The sequence below is a fragment of the Cervus elaphus genome, chromosome 28 (genome assembly GCF_910594005.1).
Source record: "Cervus elaphus chromosome 28, mCerEla1.1, whole genome shotgun sequence".
In the NCBI taxonomy this organism is placed as follows: Eukaryota; Metazoa; Chordata; class Mammalia; order Artiodactyla; family Cervidae; genus Cervus; species Cervus elaphus.
The window spans coordinates 26186251-26211394 of NC_057842.1; the positions used below are offsets into that span (position 1 = coordinate 26186251).

A 25144-nucleotide genomic window follows, 5' to 3' on the forward strand; every position below is an offset into this window, starting at 1 on the left:
CACATATGGATGTGAGAGCTGGACCATAAAGAAAGCTAAGCACCAAAGAATTGATGCTTCTGAACTGTGGTGTTGGAGAAGACTCGAGAGTCCCTTGGCCTGCAAGGAGATCCAACCAGTCCATCCTAAAGGAGATCAGTACTGAATATTCATTGGAAGGACTGATGCTGAAGCTGAAACTCCAATACTTTGGCCACCTGATGTGAAGAACTGACTCATTAGAAAAGACCAGGAAGCTAGGAAAGACTGAAGGTGGGAGGAGAAGGGGATGACAGAGGATGAGATGGTTGGATGGCATCACTGACTCAATGGATATAAGTTTGAGTAAGCTCTGAGAGTTGGTGATGGACAGGGAAGGCTGGTGTGCTGCAGTCCATGGGCTCACAAATAGTTGGACACAACTGAGCACTGAACTGAACTGAAATATACAGAAAGAGGAGCCACAATGAAATGGATACATAGAACTAAAGACACAGCTTACTCAGGACCCACATGACCCTGCTGGCCACCCACAAACAGGAAGAATATCACAACCACAGTGGTCCTCCCCGAGGAACAAAGTGTCTGAGGCCCACTCTGGGCTCCCCAGCCTGGGGATCCTGTACCAGAAGATAAGTCCCTAGAACATCTGGCTTTGAAAACCAGTGACACTTACATTTGAGAGAGCAGGAGAGACAGGAACCAGAGACTCCCCCTTAAAGAGTGAGAAGAAAATCTCACAAGCTGAATCCTAGCACAATGGTAGTAATTTGAGAGGTGCCTGTGTAAGACCCACCTGTTGATCTTGGAAAGCATTCCAAGGAGACAGGAGGCAGCTGGGACCCCCCTGGGGTTGGGTCTCTCATTGTACCATGCTGATACAGATGTTGGCAAGCACCATCCTCGAATCCTCCCTACAGCCCATTAACTCTGGGGCCTGCCCCACCCTCCGCTGTACCTGCAGTAACCACACCGGGCTGGGCAGGGGGAAGTCAGCTCCACCCCAACTAATGGCACATGCAGCCCACATAGGAAGTACTCCCAGAGCACACAGCTCTAATGACCAGAGAGGAGTGCATTGCTAGGACTCATGGAATGTCTCCTACATAAGACTGCTTTTCCAAGACTAGGAGACATAACAGACTTAAGTACTACACAGATACAAAAAGAGAATTAGATAAAATGAGAAGACAGAGGACAATGTCCCAACTGAAAGAACAAAGACAAAATCTCAGAAAATGACCTAAATGAAACAGAGATAAGTAATACACTTAAAAAAGAATTCAAAGTAACGATCATAAGGATGATCACCAAAGTTGGAAGAAGAATGGATGAAAACAGTGAAAATGTCAACAAAGAGTTAAAAAATGCTAACAATGAACCAATCAGAGTTGAAGAATAACTGATAGAAAAACACACTAGAAGGACTGAATTAGATGGTACAAAGATTTAGCAGTTGATTAGATGGTACAGAAGAACGAACCAGTGGCCTAGGAGGTAGACAAAGCAAAACTCACCCAAGATATAGCAAATATATATCCAATAAGGGATTAACATCTAAAACAAATTAAGATTATTAACATCACTAATTATCAGGGAAACACAAATCAAAACCACCAATGAGATACCATCTAACACCTGTCAGAATGGCTATCAGCAAAAGGACAACAAATTAACAAGTGTTGGTGAGAATGTGGAGAAAGGGGAACACTGGTAAGACTGCACACTGCTGCAGCCACTATAGAAAATAGTATGGAGATTCCTCAAAAAAATTAAAATCTGAACTACCACATGATCCAGCTATTTCACTTCTGGGTATATACTCGAAGAAAATGTACATTGCAGCAGTATTTACAGCAGCCAAGATATAGAAGTAAACTAAGTGTCTAGTGATAGATGAATAGATAAAAAAGATGATATATACATATTTATATTTACTGTATATATGGTCACATGTGAACTTCCCCTGTGGCCCAGATGGTAAAGAATCTGCCTGCATTGCAGAAAACCCAGGTTTTGATCCCTGGTTTGGGAAGATCCCCTGGAGAAGGGAATGGCAGCCCACTCCAGTATTCTTGCCTGGAAAATCCCATGGACAGAGGATCCTGGTGGGCTACAGTCCACGGGGTCGCAAAGAGTCAGACATAACTGAATGACTGACACCACATTATGGTCATATGCACACACACACACACATACATACATACACACATACATACACACACACACACAATGGAATATTACTCATAAAAAGGATTAAATCTTGCTATTTGGAATAACTGGGAGGATCCAGGGTATCACGTTAAGTGAAATAAATCAAGAGAAAGACAAATATCATATGATGTCACTAATATGTTGAATCTAAAAAACAAAATAAACAGAGAGAAAACAGACTAATACATACAAAGAACAAACAGGTGGTTATCACAGGTGGGCAGCGTGGGAAATTGGGCAAAAAAGGTGAAGAAGATTAAGAGGTACAAACTTTCAGTTAAGTCACAGGGATATAATATACAGCATAAGGAATATGGTCAATAATACTGTAATAACTTTGTATAGGGACAGATAGTTACTAGACAACTTACTGTGGTGATCATTTTGTAATGTATTTAAATGTCAAAATCAACTGTTCCATTATTTACCTGAAACATTTCAAGTATTATCTCAATATCTTCAAAAATCATCAAAAATTTAACAAAATATACACATTAAAGATCAACATGACAGAAAACTGCCATAAAGTGGTCATTTACAAACAATTGTGGAAAGTTTACTTTCTCTCTGTTAGTAAAGCGTTCTTTTACATCTCAAATACTGATTTTGCCATACAGACTCGGGTCTGAAGCACCAGCCGGGAGGCCTCTGGGCCCGGCCATCTTATGAGCCAGTGAAACTAGAAAGCACAAAGGAAAAAAAAGAGGACAAGATGGCGGAGGAGTAGGTGGACATGGAGCACATCTCTCTCCACAGATACATCAGGAGTACACCTTCAGACACAGAAGTGCATGCAGAACACCAGCTCAGAGTGGACAGGAGTACCTGACCAGTGGAAAAGAATATACAGAACCACACGAAACTCGAGCTCGAGCCCTGAGCCTTTGGAGTGAGAGCACGGACTCCAAGACCCTAGACTACCAGAGAACTAACCCCAGGGGGTATCAAATAGTGAGAACTAACACAAGGGAAACCACATGAATTCAAGACGCGGCATCACCCAATCACCAGTAGCACCCTGTGCAGGACACCTCATCTAAACAACAAACAAAACAAAAATACAAACCCAATCACCAGCAGACATGATTACCACCTCACTCAGTCTTGCCCATTAGAGGAAAAAAAGCAAACAAATGAAAACTCAGCATAAATCTCACCCTATACGAAGCTTACACAAACCACTGGACCAACCTTAGGAAGGGAGAAACCAAAAGGAAGAAAGAATTCAACCTTGAAGCCTGGGAAAAGGAGACTTCAGACACAGTAAGTTAAAAAAAAATAATGAAAAGGCAGAGAAATACTACACAAATGAAGGAACAAACTAGAAATACAGAAGTCCAAATAAATGAAGAGGAGATAGGCAAACTACCTGAAGAATAATTCAGAATAATGATAATAAAGATGATCAAAAACCTTGAACACAGAATGGAGAAAATGTTAAGAATCAATTAACAAAGACCCAGAAGAATTAAAGAATAAACATACAGAGACAAACAACACAATTACTGAAATTAAAAATGCTCTAGAAGGAATCAACAGCAGAATAACTGAAGCAGAAGAACGGATCAGTGAGCTGGAAGATAAAATGGTGGAAATAACTTCTGAAGAGCAGAATAAAGTAAAAAGAATGAAAAGAACTGAGGATAGTCTCAGAGACCTCTGGGACAATATCAAACAGACCAACATTCAAATAATAGGGGGGTCCCAGAAGAAGAAGAGAAAAAGAAAGGGTATGAGAAAATTTTTGAAGAGATTATAGTGGAAAACTTCCCCACCATGGAAAAGGAAACAGTCAATAAAGTACAAGAGGTGCAAAGAGTTCCATACAAGATAAACATGCTAAGACACATACTAATCAAACTAATAAAGACTAAACACAAAGAAAGAATATTAAACGCAGCAAGGGAAAAGCAACAAGTAACATACAAGGGAAACCCCATACATGTAAACCCTGATCTCCCAGCAGAAACTCTGCAGCCCAGAAGAGAATGGCAGGATATATCTAAAGTACTGAAAGGGAAAAATCTACAACCAAGATTACTGTACCCAGGAAGGATCTCATTCAAAACTGATGGAGAAATAAAAAGCTTTTCAGACAAGCAAAAGTTAAGAGAATTCAGTACCACCAAATCAGCTTTACAACAAATGTTAAAGGGACTTATATACTCAAGAAATACAAGAGAAGAAAAAAGATCTACAAAAATCAACCCCCAACAATTAAGAAAATGGCAATCAGAACACATATATCAATAATTACTTTAAATGTAAATAGATGAAAAGCTCCAACCAAAAGACAATGACTGGCTGAATGGATAAAAAAACAAGACCCACATATATGACGTCGATAAGAAACCAACTTCAGACCTCAAGACACATATAGACTGCAAATTAGAGGATGGAAAAATATATTCCATGCAAATAGGAAGCAAAAGAAAGCTGGAGTAACAATACTCGTATCAGACAAAATAGACCTTAAAATAAAGAAGATTACAAGAGATAAGGAAGGACACTACATAATGATCAAGGGATCAGTCCAAGAGGAAGACATAACAATTGTAAATATCAATACACCCAACATAGGAGCACCTCAATACATAAGACAAACATTAACAGACATAAAAGGAGAAATTGACAGTAACACAATAATAGTAGGAGACTTTAACACTCCACTCACACCAATGGACAGATCATCAAAACATAAAATTAATAAGGAAACACAAGTCTTAAATGTTACATTAGATGAGATGGATCTCATTGTTATCTTCAGGACATTCCACCCAAATGCAGAAGCATACACCTTCTTCTCAAGTGTACATGGAACATTCTCCAGGACAGACCACATCTTGGGTCACAAATCAAATCTCAGTAAACGTAAGAAAGTTGAAAATGTATCAAGCATCTTCTCTGACCACAATGCTATGAGACTAGATATCGATTATAAGAAAAAAACTGTAGGAAACACGAATACATGGAGATTAAACAATATGTTTCTCAATAACCAACAGGTTACTGAAGAAATCAAAAGGGAAGTCAAAAAATTTCTAGAAACAAATGAGAATGAAAACACAACAACTCAAAACCTATGGAATGCAGAAAAAGCAGTCCTAAGAGGGAAGTTTATAGCTATACAATCCTACCTAAAGAAACAAGAAAAACATTGAATAGACAACCTAACTTTATACCTAAACCAAATGGAAAAAGAAGAACCAAACACCCCCAAAATTAGTAGAAGGAAAGAAATCATAAAGGTCTGACCAGAAATAAATGAAAAAGAAATGAAAGAAACAATAGTAAAGATTAATAAAACTAAAAGTTGGTTCTTTGAGAAGATGAACAAAATCGACAAACCTTTAGCCAGACTTATTAAGAAAAAAAGAAAAAATCAAATCAACACAATTAGAAATGAAAAAGGAGAGGTTACAACAGACAATGCAGAAATACAAGGGATTATAAGAGACTATCATGAACAACTATATGGAGAACCTGGAAGAAGAAATAGACAGACTCTTAGAAAAGCTCAATCTTCCAAGACTGAACCAGGAAGAAACAGAAATTATGAACAACCCAATTATAAGCACTGAAACTGAAACTCTTATCAAAATCTGCCAAAAAACAAAAGCTCAGGACCAGATGGCTTCACAGAATTCTATCAAACATTCAGAGAAGAGCTAATGCCTATCCTTCTAAGACTCTTTCAAAAAATTGCAGAGGAAGGAATACTTCCAAACTCATTCTACGAGGCCACCATCACTCTGTTACCAAAACCAGACAAAGACAACACACAAAAAAGAAAACTACAGGCCAATATCACTGATGAACATAGATGCAAAAATCCTCAACAAAATTTTAACAAACAGAATTCAGCAGCACATCAAAAAGCTCATACACCATGATTAAGTTGGGTTTATTCCAGGGATGCAAGGATGCTTCAATATATGCAAAACAATCAATGTGATACACCATATTGACAAATTGAAAGTTAAAAACCATATGATCATCTCAACAGATGCAGAAAAAGCCTTTGACAAAATTCAGCACCCATGTGTAAGTAAAACTCTTGAAAAAATGGGCATAGAAGGAAACTACCTCAAGATAGTAAAGGCCATATATGATAGAAAAGAAAGTGAAGTTGCTCAGTCATGTCCGACTCTTTGGGATCCATGGACTGTAGCCCACCAGGCTCCTCTGTCCATGGGATTTTGAAGGCAAGAGTACTGGAGTGGGTTGCCATTTCCTTCTCCAGGAGACCTTCCCAACCTAGGGATCAAACCCGGGTCTCCTGCACTGCAAGCGGACACTTTACCATTTGAGCCACCAGGGAAGTCATATATGATAAGCCTACAGCAAACATTATTCTCAATGGTGAAAAATGGAAAGCATTCCCCCTAAGATGAGGAACAAGCAAAAGGTGTCCACTTTCACCACTATTATTCAACATAGTTCTGGAAGTCCTAGCAACAGCAATCAGAGAAGAAAAAGAAATAAAAGGAATCCAGATCATAAAAGAAGCAGCAAATCTCTCACTGTTTGCAGATGACATGATACTCTACATAGAAAACCCTAAAGATAGTATCAGAAAATTACTAGGGCTAGTCGGTGAATTTAGCAAAGTTGCAGGATACAAAATCAACACACAGAAATCACTTGCATTTCTATATACTAACAATGAAAACTCAAAAGAATTTAAGGAATCAATCCCATTCACCATTGCAACAAAAAGAATTAAATATCTAGGAATAAACTTACCTAAGGAGACAAAAGAACTGTACACAGAAAATTATAAGACACTAATGAAAGAAATCAAAGATGACATAAACAGATGGAGAGATATTCCATGTTCCTGGGTAGGAAGAATCAATATTGTGAAAATGACTATACTACCAAATGCAATCTACAGATTCAACCCGATCCCTATCAAATTACCAATGACATTTTTCACAGAACTAGAACAAAGAATTTCACAATTCATATGGAAAAACAAACGACTCCAAATAGCCAAAGCAATCTTGAAAAAGAAGAATGGAGCTGGAGGAATCAACCTTCCTGACTTCAGAATATACTACAAAGCTACAGTCATCAAGACAGTATGGTATTGACACAAAAAGAGAAACATAGACCAATGGAATAACATAGAAAGCCCAGAAATAAACCCATTCACCTATGGGTACCTTATATTTGACAAAGGAGGCAAGAATATACAATGGGGCAAAGACAGCCTCTTCAATAAATGGTGCTGGGAAAACTGGACAGCTACATGTAAAAGAATGAAATTAGAACGTTTCCTAACACCATACCCAAAGATAAACTCAAAATGGATCAAAGACCTACATGTTAGACCAGAAACTATAAAACTCTTAGAGGAAAACATAGGCAGAACACTCATAGAGGACAAGATCCTCTACGACCCACCTCCTAGAGTAATGGAAATAAAAACAAAAGTAAACAAATAGGCCCTGATTAAACTGAAAAGCTTTTGCACAGCAAAGGAAGCTATAAGCAAGGTGGAAAGACAACCCTCAGAATGGGAGAAAATAACAGCAAATGAAAAAACTGACAAAGGATTAATATATAGGCATCTCACACAACTCAATACCAGAAAAACAAACAACTCAATACAAAAGTGGGAAAAAGACCTAAACAGACATTTCTCCAAAGAAGACATACAGATGGCTAACAAACACATGAAAAGATGCTCAGCATCTCTCATTATTAAAGAAATGCAAATAAAAAATACAATGAGATATCATCTCACACCAGTCAGTATGGCAATCATCAAAAAGTCTACAAACAATAAATGCTGGAGAGGATGTGGAGAAAAGGGAACACTCTTGCACTGTTGGTGGGAATGTAAATTGATACAGCCACTATGGAAGACAGTATGGAGATTCCTTAAAAAACTAGGAATAAAACTACCATATGACCCAGAAATCCCACTCCTAGGCATCTACCCTGAGGAAACCAAAATTGAAAAAGACACACGTAATCCCATTATTCATTGCAGCATGATTTACAATAGCTAGAACATGGAAGCAACCTACATACTCATCAACAGATGAATGGATAAAGAAGTTGTGGTACATATACATAATGGAATATTACTCAGCCATAAAAAATGCATTTGAGTCAGATCTGATGAGGTGGATGAATCTAGAACCTATTATACAGAGTGAAGTAAGTCAGAAAGAGAAAGATAGACATTGTATTCTAAGGCATATATATGGAATCTAGAAAAATAGTACTGAAGAATTTACTTACAGGGCAGCAGTGGAGAAACAGACTTAGAGAATAGACTTGTGGACATGGGGAGAGGGGAGGAGAGGGTGAGATGTATGGAAAAGAGTAGCATGGAAACTTATATTACCATATGTAAAATAGATAGCAAAACAGGAATTTGGCTAAGAAATATGGCTAAGAAACTCAAACAGGGGCTCTGTATCAACAGGGGTAGGATGGGGAGGGAGATGGGGGGGAGGTTCAAAAGGGAGGGGAGGTATGTATACCTATGGCTGATTCAGGTTGAGGCTTGACAGAAAACAACAAAATCCTGTAAAGCAATTATTGTTCAATAAAAAAATAAATTAAAAAATAATTTGAAATACTGCAGAAAATTTGATAGAATACCATGAATATGTCACCTAAAATCAACACATGTGAGCATTTTGATACAAATGCTGTGCAACGTCTCGCCCCATCTCTGCCTCTCCCTCTCCTCTCCTACTTATTTATCTATCTACTTACCTACCTATAACCTGACAGGTAAAGAACAGTTTATATAGTATGATCCCTTCTACAAGGAACAGTATTGTGTCGAGTTTTTTCGTTATCATGACATTATGTAGTCTTAAAATACTTTTTCTTTTGTATATTTGTATTTTTTCATTTTTCAATAGTGAACATGTATTGCTTAATTAAAAGAGAAAATATTTATATACTCAAAAAAGAATTATTCATCATAATACAGTTACCAGCTAAATTTTAACTCTTGTTTTTCTAGGGAAAAAAAAAATTCTCTGTTAACATAGCCATTATATAAATGCAACATAGATATGTACTATTAAGAAAATTTAACAGATCATCTACAATTGATTATTCTCTTTATATAAGGGATAATGTGGCTAATTATTTTCTTTATACAAAAGGCAACTGGCACAAATGTGCAAATTATTATCACTACATCAATACACCTTTGTGAAATCTACTAACTTTCAGATCTTACCTGTGAAACATTCCTTTCAATGACAAAACTTACAGCAGGCTTTTTTATTTGTGATATAAACTTATAAACACTTCTTTTTATTTTAAATTCAGAACTATAAGCAGCACATAAATATTCAACTTGAGCTTTTGTTGTTGCTGCTGTTAAAAGCATTAATATTTATTTCAATTGTTCCTTGCTGCAAAAGTATTTAAAGTAATTTGATAAAGTAAAGCCATGGTTTTAAAAAACTACATTTTAAATTTTACACATCTTTTAAAGATGATTACAATTTCACTTAAAGGAAATCAACAAAAGAGCCTGTTTAATGCCAACTCTGAATTTAGGAAATAATATACTCCTTGGGCTTCCATGGTGGGTCTTTACCATCAGTGGTAAAGAACCCGCCTGCCAATTCAGGAGACTTGAGTTCAATCCCTGGGTCAGGAAGATCTGCTGGAGAAGGAAATGGCAACCCACTTCAGTATTCTTGCCTAAGAAATCCCACAGGTAGACGAGCCTGATGAGCTACAGTCCATGGCATCACAGAAGTCGGACACAATTTAGCAACTAAACAACAACAATACTCCTTATTTTCAGGAAAATCTGAAATCTTTAAGTTGCAAAATGTATACATAATAGAGGCAATTACTATCCCAAAGACAAGCTTAGTTATGATCAACTACCTTTTTTACCCAAAAAACGTTCATTTAGTATCTGTAAAAGGAAACATAAATTGGTTTATAAAAAATAACTTCCCCATGATCTTAAATCTAGGAATGAAACACTGTATTTTAAAATGTCATATATACATTTATATTTAATGTTCTTTAGCCCACCACATTCCTCTATCCGTGGGGATTCTCCAGGCAAGAATGCTGTAATGGGTTGCCATGCCCTCCTCCATGGGATCTTAACTCAGGGATCGAACCCAGGTCTCCTGCATTGCAGGCAGATTCTTTACCGTCTGAGTCACCATGGAAGCCCAAATGAAGCTTTAGATTTTTCTGAACTTCTATTTCATTACATAATTTTTTAAATTATAGCAAAAACTTGACAAAAAATAAATGAAGACACAAACCTTATTTAAAATAAAATTTTACATACCTTGGCTTCTGAAATGCTAAACTATATTGTTGGCAAGCTAGACCCACAGTGGGAGTATAAACGATAGGCATGAATTTCTCAATGTCGGACATCAGCACTTTATAGAAGAGCTTTTCATTTCTATCTTGAAGATCCATTAAGAGAAGATACCTGTGGAAATTGGACATAATTAGATCTACATTCCAACACAGTCATAAAATAGCTGTTTATAAAACTAAATGTTTGCAACAACATATACACTGGTTCAAAACTGGAAAGGAGTACATCAAAGCTGTACATTGTCACCCTGCTTATTTAACTTACATGTAGAGCAGATCATGTGAAATGCTGGGCTAGATTAATTACAAGCTAGAATCAAAATTGCTAGGAGAAATAACAACCTCTGATATGTAGATGATGCCACTCTAATGGCAAAAATGAGACACTAAAGAGCCTCTTGATGAAGGTGAAAGAAGCGAGTGAAAAAGCTGGCTTAAAATTCAACATTCAAAAAACGAAGATCATGACATCTGGTCCCATCACTTCATGGCAAACAGAAGGGGAAAAAGTGGAAGCAGTGACAGATTTTATTTTCTTAGGCTCTAAAATCACTGTGGGCGGTGACTGTGGCCATGAAATTAAAAGATGTTTGCCCTTTGGAAGGAAAGCTGTGGAAAACCCGGACAAAGCATTAAAAAGCAAAGACATCACTTTGCCAACAAAGATCCACATAGGCAAAGCTATGGTTTTTCCAGTAGTCATGTACAGATGTGAGAGTTGGACCATAAAGAAGGCTGAGTGCTGAAGAACTGATGCTTTCAAATTGTGGTGCTGGGGAAGACTCTAGAGTCTCCTGGTCTGCAAGGAGATCAAACCAGTCAATGCTAAAGGAAATCAACCGTGAATATTCATTGGAAGGACTGATGCTGAAGCTCCAATACTTTAAGTACCTCAGGCAAAGAGCCAACTCATTGGAAAAGACCCTAATGCTGGGAAAAATTGAAGGCAAAAGGAGAAGGGGGCGGCAGAGGATAAGATGGTTAGACAGCATCACTAACTCAATGGATATGAATTTGAGCAAGCTCCGGGAGATGGTGAAGGACAGGGAAGCCTGGCGTGCTGCAGTCCATGGTAGCAAAGACGACTCAGCTACTGAACACAAACAGTATTTTTTAGGTCACATAGAAAACATCTGATCAAAAAAGACTTTAGAAATATTTCTGGGACTTCCCCAGTGGCCTAGTAGTTAAGAATCCACCTTCCAAAGCAGAGGACACGGGTTTGATCCCTGGTCAGGGAACTAAGATCCCACATGCTATGGGCCAACTAAGCTCGCACGTTGCAACTAGAGGGCCCTCATTCTCCAGAGCCCATGCTTCAACAGAGAAGCCTGCATACCACAAGTAAAGAAAGCCCGTGTGCAACAATGAAGAGCCCTAGCCCCACAGCAAAGACCCAGCGCAGCCAAAATAATAAAATAAAAATTGGATCAGGTTGCAGTTTAAAAAAAACAAAGAAATATTCCTAATCATCACAAAAAATAAAGAACAATAAACCTGAGCTGGTGTCATTCAAACACTAAAATCAGTGCTAAAACAGCACAGTTTTATTTAATATTCAAATGACTTTATCCCTATTTTAAAATGAAAGACAAATGAAAAATATCACTATAGATAAAGTTTAAACAGTAACTTAACTAACTAAAGACTTCATCGTTTAATTTGCAGTACTGAAGAGCCAAGAAAAATGACAAGCAGAAAATAACTACGGAATGTTAACAATGACCCTAAAAATTACTAAGGTAAGAAAGTTTAAGGGACTTTTCTAATTATTTAGATCAAGAGGTCTTTTTCTTTCTAGAGGCATTTCTGAACCAGAATTATCTTTTAAAATATCAGCCTTATCATATTACTTATAATCTTCAGTGGTTTATACAGTAAAACTCCAACTGTTTGGTACAACTTAGAAGAATCTTGCAAAACTGTCCTTAATAGTCCTACCAGCTTTTTTGCATTGATTCTTGTTCTCTGGAATAGTTGAAAATGCATAGAATCTGGAGTTAGAGACACGAGGATTCTAATGCTTGGCAAATAGATGTTATTTCAGTTCCCAACACTAACAACTGGGAAGAAAATGATGACTTTTAAAAGATGATGCTAACACTGATCCAGCCATGTGGAAATCATCATCGCTAAGTCAACACATTTTAGGACACTTGACACAAGTGGTATTCCCTACAGCTCCATACACTCTCTTTACCTGAAGTCCAGGTCCCCAGAGTCTCTCGATTTTCCTTTTTCACTGATCATTCCTTTTTTCCTTTCTTTGCTGCTTTCTCCTGGGCTCAAGAGGCTCTCTAACACTCATCTCTATCACATTGAGAGGTGATGCTGGCTTGGCTTCAGTGCTAAGTTGCTTCAGTCATGTCCAACTCTTTGTGACCCCATGGACTGTGGCCCTCCAGGATCCTCAGTCCCTGGGATTCTCCCGGCAAGAATACTCGGGTGGGTTGCCATGCCCTCCTCCAAGGGATCTTCCCAACCCGTGGATGGAACCTGCATCTTTTGTCTCCTGCATGGGCAGGCATGTTCTTTACCACTAGCGCCACCTGGCTTTGCTTCAGTTCAGTTCAGTTCAGTCGCTCAGTCGTGTCTGACTCCTTGCGACCCCATGGACCACAGCACACCAGGCCTCCCTGTCCATCACCAACTCCCGGAGTTTACTCAGACTCATGCCAATTGAGTCGGTGATGCCATCCAACCATATCATCCTCTGTCATCCCCTTCTCTTCCCGCCTTCAATCTTTCCCAGCATCAGGGTCTTTTCAAATGAGTCTGCTCTTTGCGTCAGGTAGCCAAAGTATTGGAGTTTCAGCTTCAACATCAGTTCTTCCAATGAATATTCAGGACTGATTTCCTTCAGGATGGACTGGTTGGATCTCCTGGCAGTCCAAGGGACTCTCAAGAGTCTTCTCCAACACCACAGTTCAAAAGCATCAATTCTTCGGTGCTCAGCTTTCTTTATAGTCCAACTCTCACATCCATACCTGACTACTGGAAAAACCATAGCCTTGACTAGACGGACCTTTGTTGACAAAGTAATGTCTCTGCTTTTTAATATGTTGTCTAGGTTGGTTATAACTTTTCTTCCAAGGAGTAAGCATCTTTTAATTTCATGGCTGCAGTCACCATCAGCAGTGATTTTGCTTCAAGATCTATCCAAATCTACACACTTTCATTGCTACCATCCAGGATCTAAATCACCATCATCTTTTGCCTGTAAGTCTCCTAAATAATCTTATATTCTATTCTCAACATTGCAAAGTCTTCTAGAAATATAGCTCAGATCATGCTGACCTGTTCAAAACTTTGAATGAGCCCCTTCACTCAGAGAAACAGCAAAAGTCTTACAACTATGGCCTCCATAATCCATCTTTAATCATCTGTCCTCCATGACCTCACTAACTTCCTCTCCTGACCTACCATTCTTCCGCTCACTCATCCTGCTCCAGACACACGTCTCCCTGTTGGTCCCTGAATGCACCAGCTAAAAGAACACTGCTCCTCAGCTTCCTCATGAGACAGCTGTCTCACTGCCTCTCATCACTCACTCATAACCCACCTTCTCACTGAAGTCCATCCTGACCATGGAACCAAACAACACAGAGTGACCCTACCCACCCCCTTGCATTCTCAGTCCCTCTTACCATACTCCACCTTCTCTTTTTTTTTCATGAGCATTTGTCACTTTCTAGCATATTAAATAATTTATTCATTATTTTACCATTTACTACTTTTCAAAAATAATGTACCAAAGTTTCATGAGGGCAGAGATCATTGTCTCTAATCCCAGTATTGAAAAGAGCACCTGACACTAAGTTGATGCTCAGTAAGTATTTGAGGGACATTCTGTGATAAAAATACAAAAGTGCTCGGGCCTGGTGCACTGGAAAGACCCAGAGAGATGGGGTGGAGAGGGAGGTGGGAGGGGGGATCGGGATGGGGAACACATGTAAATCCATGGCTGATTCATGTCAATGTTGACAAAAACCACTACAATACTGTAAAGTAATTAGCCTCCAACTAATAAAAATAAATGGAAAAAAAAATACAAAAGTCACTAGCTCTGAGGAGGCAAGTGATAAAATGGCCCAGGAAAAGAATGTAAAGTAAAAATGGAAGAGAATAAAGGAAGGACTTTAGAAACACATGGAAGGGATGGTAAAGTTTAAGAAGCAAATACACATGGTTGAATAACCTAGTCAGCCTTTCTTCAGCTGACCCATTATCACCTGTGTGTGTGCGCGTGTGCTCTTTAGTCATGTCTGACTGTGACCACGTGGACTATAGCCCAACCGACTCCTCTGTCAGTAGAATTCTCCAGGCCAAGAATACTGGAGTGGGTTGCCATTTCCTCCTCCAGGAGATCTTCCTGACCCCAGGGACCAAACCCACAGACCAATTCTTTACCACTGTGCCGCCTGGGAAGCCCGTTACCACCTACAGGCTCATAAAAGAAGTGGTCATGACAGGGATGAAGGGTGCCCATGAGCTCAGCAACATGGACTTCCACCCGCCAAGGCCAAGCTGGCCACAGACACTGCTGAGGGCCCAAACCTTCAGCAGCAGAAATACAAGGAGTCCCTGATGTGCCACCACCCCGTGCGGTCATCAGCAAACTCCCTGGGAGCACACTGATGACACTGGACAGGTTCTATCATGAAGGAAGGGCATTGTTTCTTGCTGGAATAGACCCTCACTCTGTGTGAAGACGTGCCCTCCCTGCACACAATGCTCCTGTCAACACTGACCTCCAGGGACCTACAAGATGCCTCATTCAACATCATGGTACTCCACCCAGCATGGCTTCTGACCAAGGAACTCACGTCAGGGCAAATGAAGTGAGGCAACGGGCCCTGCTAATCGAACCCGCTGTTCTCACTTGTTCCCCAACATCCTAAAGCAGCTGGCTTGACAGAATGCTGGAATGGCCTTCTGAAGATTCAGTTACAGTAGCAGCTAGGGGGCAACACGTTGCAAAGCTGGGCAAGGTTCTCTGGGAGGCTCTACCTGCTCTGAATCAGTGTCCAATATACAGTTCTATTTCTCCCACAGCCAGCATTCACAGGTCCCAGAATCAAGGTGGGTAGAAACAGAAGTGGCACCATCACTGTCATTCCCAAGTATGCGTGCATGCTTAGTCACTTCAGTCCTATCTGACTCTTTGCAGCCCTATGGACTGGAGGGGACTATCATTTCCTCCTCCAGATCATCTTCCTGACCCAGGGAACAAACCTGCATCTCCAGCTTGGCAGGCAGATTCTTTACTTCTGAGCCACCTGGGAAGCCCCCAGTGATCCACTATCAATTCCTGCTTCCTGTCCCTGAGATCTTTTGCTCTGCTGGCCCTGAAGTGTTCATTCCAAAGGGAAGAATGTCTTACTGGGAGACAACGATTCCAATGAACTGGAAGTTAAGACTCCACTGGCCACTTTGGGTACCATATTTCTCTGAATTAACAGGCAAAGAAGGGAGTTACTGTGCTGGCGAGGGTGACCGATCCTGACTCCAAGGGGAAACTGGACTACCACTCCATAATGGAGGTAAGGTAAGGAAAAGGATGTCTGGAATACAAGAGATCCCTTAGGGGGTCCCCGCAATTAAAGTCAATGGAAAACTACAACACCCAATTCCGACAGGACTACTAATGGCCCAGGCCCTTCAGAATTAAGAATTTGGCTTCCTCTACCAGGGAAAAAATCAAGACTGGCTGAAGTACTTGCTGAAAGCAAGGGAAATGTGAAATGGGTGGGGAAGAAGATAGCTATAAATATCAGCTATGATAACGTGACCAGTTACAGAAATGAGGTTGCAATTATTATGAGTATTTCTTCCTGTGTTATGAATATGTTTGTGTGTACATAAATACATATATATATCTGTGCATATATAAATATGTATAATACAGATGGAAAGATATATAAACAAATATAATTTTCCCTCTATCCTGTTATCATGTTACATAAGATGTACTGACTGTATATCACAGTATTTAATACCAGTGACACTTGAACAATGTGGGGGTTAAGGGTGCCAACCTTAACACAGTCAAAAATCCAGGTATACCTTACAGTTGGCCCTCTACATGGGTAGTTTCCATTCAAGGATTCAATCAACTATGGATTGTGTAAGTACTGTAGTATGCATTTATTGAGAAAAATCCACATGTAGGTGGACCCATATAATTCAAATCTATGTGATTCAAGGGTCAAATGTATTAACTTTACATCATAGTATTAAAGTTAAAAGATATCAAGGAGAAAAGTAAACATCACCCTAGGGCTTTACATCCTCTTTTAGGTTAAGTGTCAGCATATTTTCAGTTTTTCCTGGGCTAGTTCTATCATGTTAGGCTCAAGTAGGACCTTTTTATTGTCTTTACTGCAGAGATTAAGTTCAGTTTAAGGAGATAGGCATGGCTTCCGAGTTGAAAAGGAGAGGTTAACTTTATATGTTAATATGGCTGGGACACAGTATTCAGATATTTGGTCTACTATTCTGGACTTTTCTGTGAAGGTAGTTTTTGGATGAGACTCAAATCTAAATTGGTGTACACTGAATAAAGCAGAGTACCCTCCATAATGTTGGTGAGCCTCATCCAATCATTTAAAAACCCTAATGGAACAAAGACTGGCCTTCCCTCTAACTCCTCAGCAAAAAAATAGTTCAAGCCTTTGAACTTGAATCAGATTCTTCCCTGGGGCTCCAGCTGGCCAGTCTACCTGCAGATTTAGGACTGACCAAGCCTCCACAATCACTTGAGCTCATTCTTTACAATCAAAATCAATCACTAAGCCCCTTCCCCCTCTCATTATGTACGTAATTACACACACACACACATCCTGTTGGTTCTATATCTCTGGAGAACCCGATTATGAAGACTTACTAGATACTGGGTTAACTCTCTCTTCTAACTTTCACAACAATATTTTCAAATAACTATTATTCTCTTCAACCCAGAGATGGGAAAACTGAGGTTGAGGTGGGTTTAACACCTTACGGGGCTTCCCCAGTGGCTCAAGTGGTCAAGAATCCACCTGCAGTGCAGGAGCCACAGGAGATGCAGATTCCATCCCTAGGTCGGGAAGATCCCCTGGAGGAGAGATGGCAACCCATTCCACTGCTCCTGCCTGGAGAATCCCATGTCCAGAGGAGCCTGGTGGGCTACAGTCCACGGTGTTGCAGAGTTGAACAAAGCTGAAACCACTTAGCACGCACACATGCAACATTTTAACACAAAAAGAGTCCAAAGAAAACAGTCAGACACACGCAGCGGTCATGGCAGTGGTTGTAACGGTTTACTCAAGGATCCCATGCTAGTGAGATACAGCTGGAATTTCAACTTCAGCCGGCTAATTCCAAAGGCAAGGAATAATGTTACCTTTACCTTTGTGTAAACATGGAAACTGGACTGCAAACCCCGTAAGTGACCTAAACTCCCGACAGTGTTGGAGCCAGACTTGGAAACCTAAACGGTGCTCTTTCACCTACAATGTACTTGAGGTCTGACTCAAAGCCACTTTCACCTGGTTCTGGAATGGCATTTCCCCGTAACTGACCTTGCCAGCAACAACTCTGTCACAGGAGGAAAAAGCCATTTCTCTGTGGATATAGTTCAGAAAAGAAAATTGTGTCTTCTTCAGATGTTCCTACACAGGGTAAACTTTTTACAAACATCATTGTATTTACAGGCAAATCTTCCTCAAAGCTGACTACTCTTTTCAAAGCACTAAATATTTAAACTTGCTCATCTAATAAGACACAAACAAGACAGCTGCCTCAGAGAAATATAAAAAATCACCTTCGGGAACATGTTACCTGTCAAAATCAGAGTTCAGACGCTCGAAATTCTTAAGTACTCGAAGGACTTGGACATCCTGGCTGATGAAGGAGGGTGGCAACAGGCCATGAATGTTCAGTTGCTGCCTCTCTTCCAGGGTAAAAGCCAAGTCCTACAGAGAAAAGGAAAATGCAGTAATTTGAGGGGGAAAAGGACAAAATGCATATCTACACACCAGTAAAATCAGTAAGCATATGGAATTGAAAATCAGAAGATCTGGCATCCATTCAAACATAACCAAGTGACTGTGAGAAAATCATGGGGTCTCTCCACACCTCAGTTTCCTTACCTTTCAATATTTAGGATAGCATTTTCAGATCTGTGTCACTTAGATATTGTTAGGATAAAATCAGGTGATGGATAGGAGGAGATTATCTGAAGACACGCAGGTGAAAGAAGATATAATTGTCAGTATTGGAATCATTAAATAGAAAAATGAATAGCAGTTACTCTAAGAGATTTTAAAATGAGGAACATGAGGAGGTCGCCTATGACCTGCTGTGTGTCTATTGGGCTGGCCAAAAAGTTTGTTTGGGTTTTGCTGTTACATCACACACAGAAAGCTGAAACAACCTTTTGGCCAACCCAATACATACAAAATAGGTTGGAGACACTGTATCTATGATTTCAAGGCACCTTTTCCAACACTCCTCTCCCAAACTATCTCCTGCTTCTTTTATACACTTCTAGTTATACAAAATTTCTCCCCACTGCCTGGACACACCACACTCCTTTACCCTTCCAGGATACCATGGACAAGAGTTCTTTCTTCCCTGCTTCTCTCCTTCCAAGCCATACCTCGAATGCCACCTCCTCTCTAAAGCCTTTCCAGTCTCACCCAGTAAGCCCATTGGAGCCTTACTATTATACCTACATTATCAGTTTACATGAACACTGACTGCACAAAACAACAGTATTACAAACCATGAGGCTCAAAAACAAGCAAACCAAACAGAACTGATGAATGGATACAAAAACACAGAATGAACCTAAGAGACAGGCTGGGATATAATATGAGGGAAGTGAAGCAGAGACACCCCAGTAGTCATGAACCTGGCAGGACTGGGATGAGAAGTCTCCCTGGGGAGGTCTCTTGCTCCAGATACTGAAGCCCAAAAGGCTGGTTTGATTAGACTGTGCCCACTCTGGGTCTGGCCCCACCATGACCATGCGTGACTTTGCTCCACTAGCAGCCATTCCCTTCTGTGCAAAAGCTCCCGTTGTTACCTGGCTGGTCGTGGGTCCTTTAGATTCTAATGCATGTGGACAGGAGCAGGATGGTCCCCCTCTGAGAGGACACCCCTGCCTATCCAGTCTAGTGCCCCCCTCAACCCCGCCAGCTACCTGGAGCAGAGCAGACCCCACAGCCTCTCTGTCCTCTGCCTGGACCCCAGTCCGCACCAGGGGAGCCCATGGCGTTGCTGGAACCTTTCCAAGCCACTTTCTTTTTAATTTCTGCTTCGTGTTTCCACAAGAATGCAACCTTCATGAGGGCAGGGAAGTTTATCTATTTTTTCCCTAGTGCTCAGAATACCAACCGACCTAATTAGACCTCAGTAAAGTGCTACGTCAATCCCTGGGTCAGGAAGATCCCCTGGAGGAGAGCATGGCAACCCACTCCAGTATTTTTGCCTGAAGAATCCCATGGATGGAGGAGCCTGGTGAGCCTCAGTCCACAGGGTTGCAAAGAGTCAGACGCGACTGAAGAGACGTGCACAATGTGCTACATAAACAGAATAGAAAGCTTTAAAAGCTTTAAAGACTGCCATTAAAAATTAAAAAGCATTAAAACTGCTGCTCAGGACACTGATTAGCCTATTAAGCCTGGTAAAATTATATTTTAAAGTTAAAGTAACCAGAAAGGGATGTTTTTGTGAAAAGGAATCTACAGAATGGAAAGCATAGTTCACCTGCTAAAGATACAACTTTTAATAAAGATACAAAGTAAAATGTCAGGAAATAACTCCTAGAGTTGAAGCAAAATTATATACAGTAATGTATTTGTAAAAGAAGCCTCAACAGACTTTTCTTTAGCTCGAAATAAAACTTGTAAGTTAAAAATGGGAAAAAAAATGCTGGGCTGAAGTTAAAGTCTCAGAAGCATATAAATGCATGTGAAGAAGCAGCAAACTTCTGAATGTTATGCCCTTGAAAATTGCCTACAAAAATAGTAATCAAAATACTAATATTCTGATAATAAGGCTCATTATTAGAAGTACCGACACAGGCTTGTTCTTTCGCTTTATAAGGCACTAACTCATGTATTGGTGTCATTAGCCAGTCTTTTTACATGAATTTTTGAAGGTCTGGTCTGAAACAATTCCTCAATCTAACAGGTTTGCCATACCTTATGCCATGTATACAAAAATGCCATCTGGATATCTCTTGATATTCCTTGATGTTTAATAACTACAAACTTCCATACATTGTTAGCCAAATTTTCCAAGATACACTAAAGTGCCAATTCAACTCTTAAGAAAACAAAAACAAACAGTAGGACTTAGGAATCGGGAACACTGGGCTGAGTTCAAGTCCTATGACTGGGCTCATATTGTCTTGCTGCGCACCGTCCTTAGTTGCTCAGTCATGTTGGACTCTTGGCCACCCCACGCGCTGTAGCCCGCCAGGCCCCTCTGCCCATGGAGATTCTCCAGGCCAGAATACTGGAGTGGGTTGCCATGCCCTGCGACAGGGGATCTTCCCAACCCAGGGATCAAACCCAGGTCTCCCGCATGGCAGGCGGATTCTTTACCGTCTGAGCCACCAGGAAAGCCCATGAATACTGGAGTGGATAGCCTATCCCATTTTGAGGGCAATCTTTCCCACCCAGGAATCCAACCAGGGTGTCCTACGTTGCAGGCGGACTCCTTACCAGCTGAGCTACCACTACTCTGTATGAATTTTGTTTGTTTTTTTAAATCAATGAATATTGGTACTTCCCTAGTGGTCCAGTGGTTAAGAATCTGCCTTCCAATGCAGGGAGGTGAGTTCAATCCCTGGTCAAAGAACTAAGATCCCACATGCTGTGGAGCAACTAGGCCCACGTCGGTGACTGCTGAGCCCACGCCACAGCCAGAGAGTTCGTGCTCTGCAATGAAAGATGCTGCATGATGCAGTGAAGATTCCGCATGCCACAACTACACTCGACACAGCAAAATAAAAAGAATAACAATGAATATGTAAACTTAAATCTTAAAACCCCTGAAAATTTTTAAATATATATGGCAGTTTTAAGAATGACACGTCAAAAAAAAGGAGAATGACACATCAGTGTGATTCCTCCCAACCAGGAGCTTCCCAAAAAGTATTCAGAAAAACAGTAAGTTGAATATTTAACAATGTAATAATCCCTGCCCTCTATTTCATTGTTTCAAACTATAACAGAGACATATTAATAGAGATACATTTTGGAGAAATTTATACACAGGTCAGTTATGTCTAAAACTTGACGGTGACATGCTAGCTTTAATATATTCTTATTAAAAAGATGAGATAACATATCTGCTTCAAAGAATTTTTACCTTAGGGTTCTCCTGCAGGGCCAAGAAAGGACAGTGTGTCCAAGGTATAGGTGCAGGTTCTAACTTTCAAATGACTTCTATTGAGTCTTTTTCATGTAGTTCAAAAGCTTAGCTATACATATATTAGGTTTCCAGACCATTTATAATTCTAATTCCCTAAAAGCATTCTCATAAACTGGAGGTTCAAGCCTGGTTTTCTTCTTTCCTATTACGTGCCTTACTTCTTAAAAAACCTTTTGGACTAAATCCCTAGACATCAGAATGGTATGTTGTTTCACTTCTGAGGGCAGCAAACAACACGACTATTCTTCTGGGCGCTAATAATTAATTTATGTATATCTTCTTGAGAAAGCTGAGACTACCAAGCAGAAATGAAAACAAATTCCTGGCATAACAGAAGACATATTGGAAACCATGTTTGCACAGAGCAAACATGACTGAGAAAGAAACTTTGTTCTGAGTAACGTATTAGAAACTATGACCACAAGAACAGAACAAATAACATCTACATTCCATGATAACAATCTTTATGGTTTCCAGTGAACTTCAGTAGTTTGCCTTCTTTTTTCTAGATAATGACTAAAGATAATCAGGCCGGATGGCAAAAAGGCAAACACTATCTAAATCAGAAATTTCTTGAAGACAATCTATACACATGTGGGAATTCATTATGACAACAGAATTCATTAACTTTAATGTCTGCAGCCGTGATCATATTAAGGCTGGATGAAGCATGAGCTGGAATCAAGATTGCCGGAGAAATATCAATAACCTCAGATACACAGATGACACCACCCTGATGGCAGAAAGCGAAGAAGAGCTAAAGAGCCTCTTGATGAAAGGGAAAGAGGAGAGAGAAAAAGTTGGTCTAAAACTCAACATTCAGAAAATGAAGACCATGGCATCCGGTCCCGTCACTTCATGGCAAATAGATAGGGAAACAGTGGAAACAGTGACAGACTTTATTTTTTTGAGCTCCAAAATCACTGCAGATGGTGACTGCAGCCATGAAATCAAAACACGCTTGCTCCTTGGAAGAAAAGCTATGACCAACCTAGATAGCATATTAAAAAGCAGAGACATTACTTTACCAACAAAGGTCCATCTAGTCAAAGCTATGGTTTTTCCAGCAGTTATGTATGGATGTGAGCGTTGGACTATAAAGAAAGCTGAGCGCCAAAGAATTGATGCTTTTGAACTGTAGTGTTGTAGAAGACTCTTGAGAGTCCCTTGGACTGCAAGGAGATCCAACCAGTCCATCCTAAAGGAAATCAGTCCTGAATATTCATTGGAAGGACTGATGTTGAAGCTGAAACTCCAACGCTTTGGCCACCTAATGGGAAGAACCAACTCATTGGAAAAGACCCTAATGCTGGGAAAGATTGAAGGCTGGAGGAGAAGGGGACGATAGATGATGAGATGTTTGGATGGCATAACTGACTCAATGGATATAAGTTTGAGTAAACTCTGGGAGTTGGTGATGGACAGGGAGGCCTGGCGTGCTGCAGTCCACGGGGTTGCAAAGAGTCAGACACAACTGAGCGACTGAACTGAACTGAGTATAGAGTAATTCCGCTTTCCCTGGTGGCTCAGATGGTAAGAATCTGCCTGCAATGCAGGAGACGGGGGCTGAATCCCTGAGTCAGGAAGATCCCCCAGAGAAGGGAATGGCAACCCACTCCAGTATTCTTGCCTGGAGAATCCCAAGGACAGTGGAACCTAATGGGCTACAGTCCATGGGGGTCACAAAGAGTCAGCTACGACTGAGCGACTAACACTTTCATTTTCAAACTTATATAAGTAATGATTATAAAAATATAGCTAAAATATACTTGACCCTAGATACTCTAAAACTTATAACAAAATATCATAATCTTACAACACCCCAAACTTATTTCATCTAGGCATTACAGTACATAAGCAAGTAAACCGTATTGTAGTTTAAGTGATGTTTGCTTACTTTTCAAAAAGAAAGAACACCTCTATTAAGACAGCAAATGGATTTTGAAAATATAGACGAGAGGTTTAATTAGTTTAAGTATTTCTTACTTAAAAGTCAGAACTTTATAGATTCCTTATAAAGGCTGAGAAGTTGTTAACTATCAATGTCAACATTAACATGAATAAAGTTTCAAAATCCTTTCAGCAGGATGGAGTGCTATTGTTCTCAAAGAAGTTTTAAGGTAAATTTCACATTTTTCACAGTGGCAAAAAGCTCCTGTTAAGTAAGTAGACTGGTAATTCTTAGTAAACTATTGAAACTACCAACATACACAAAGGATAAAACTAAGTCTAAGATCCCGGTTCGAAATGCATATGAATAATCCAAACCAAATGCGTTAATACCTATTGCCAGAAGAGTCTCTAGTGATCACATGGACATTTGCACTTCATTGAAAGGATTGCTGCTAAAGCTCCAATACTTTGACCACCTGATGCCAAGACCGATTCACTGGAACAGACCCTGAAGCTGGGAAAGGTTGAGGGCAGGAGGAGAAGGGGGCAACAGAGGATGAGATGGTTGGATGGCATCACTGACTCAATGGACATGGGTTTCAGCAAACTCAGGGAAACAGTGAAAGACAGGGAAGCCTGGCATGCTGCAGTTCATGGGTTCACAGAGAGTCAGGTATGACTCAGTAACTGAACAACAACAAATATATGTGTGTGTGTGTCTCTAAGTATGCCTATGATAATATGTAAAGTGATTACTCAGATAGTGAACCAAAAGAGCAGGATTACAAGATAATGGTCTATGGTGACTTAATTTGATTTCTTAACTCTTTGAGGAAGCAGAACAATCTAGAGTGGTGACCCATAGGGTAAATGGGAAGGAAATCCGAAAAAGAGGGAAGAGATGTATACATATAGCTGACTCACTTAGCTGTACAGCGGAAATGAACACAACATGTAAAGCAGCTATACCCCAATTGTTAAAAGAAGGACTCTACAGAGTATGAAAATTAGACAGCAATCCAACACATTTAGCGACCAGTTAAATTACACGTGCATGTGTAAATGTCCCCTGCCTGTAGCTAAATGGTGAATCCCCTTCAAGAAAGCTTTCCTCCTCCTCTCTGGGTTAGAGAGGAATCCTCCAGTGTTCTCACGTCATCATGTACTTCTATCATGGAACTTCCTCTTCTTCATTATTTCTGTTTAACAGCTATTTTACCCAGAGATCTAGGTGCTTCTGAAAGACGGGCACCATGCTACTCATGATTGTACGACAGCACCTAATTCAAAGTCA

The 25144-nt window shown here is 40.1% G+C and overlaps 1 protein-coding gene across 2 annotated transcripts in view; it reads right to left on the reverse strand.

Annotated features, from left to right (window-relative positions):
* Window positions 1-25144, reverse strand: part of ME1 (malic enzyme 1) — a 209083-nt gene that overhangs the window by 164415 nt on the left and 19524 nt on the right. For both annotated transcript variants that reach the window (XM_043889744.1, XM_043889745.1), the window contains exons 2-3: window positions 18352-18485; window positions 10496-10645 (exon numbers count right to left, since the gene is read on the reverse strand). In XM_043889744.1, the coding sequence (XP_043745679.1) occupies window positions 10496-10645; window positions 18352-18485 (284 nt within the window). The remainder of the gene's footprint in view (window positions 1-10495; window positions 10646-18351; window positions 18486-25144) is intronic.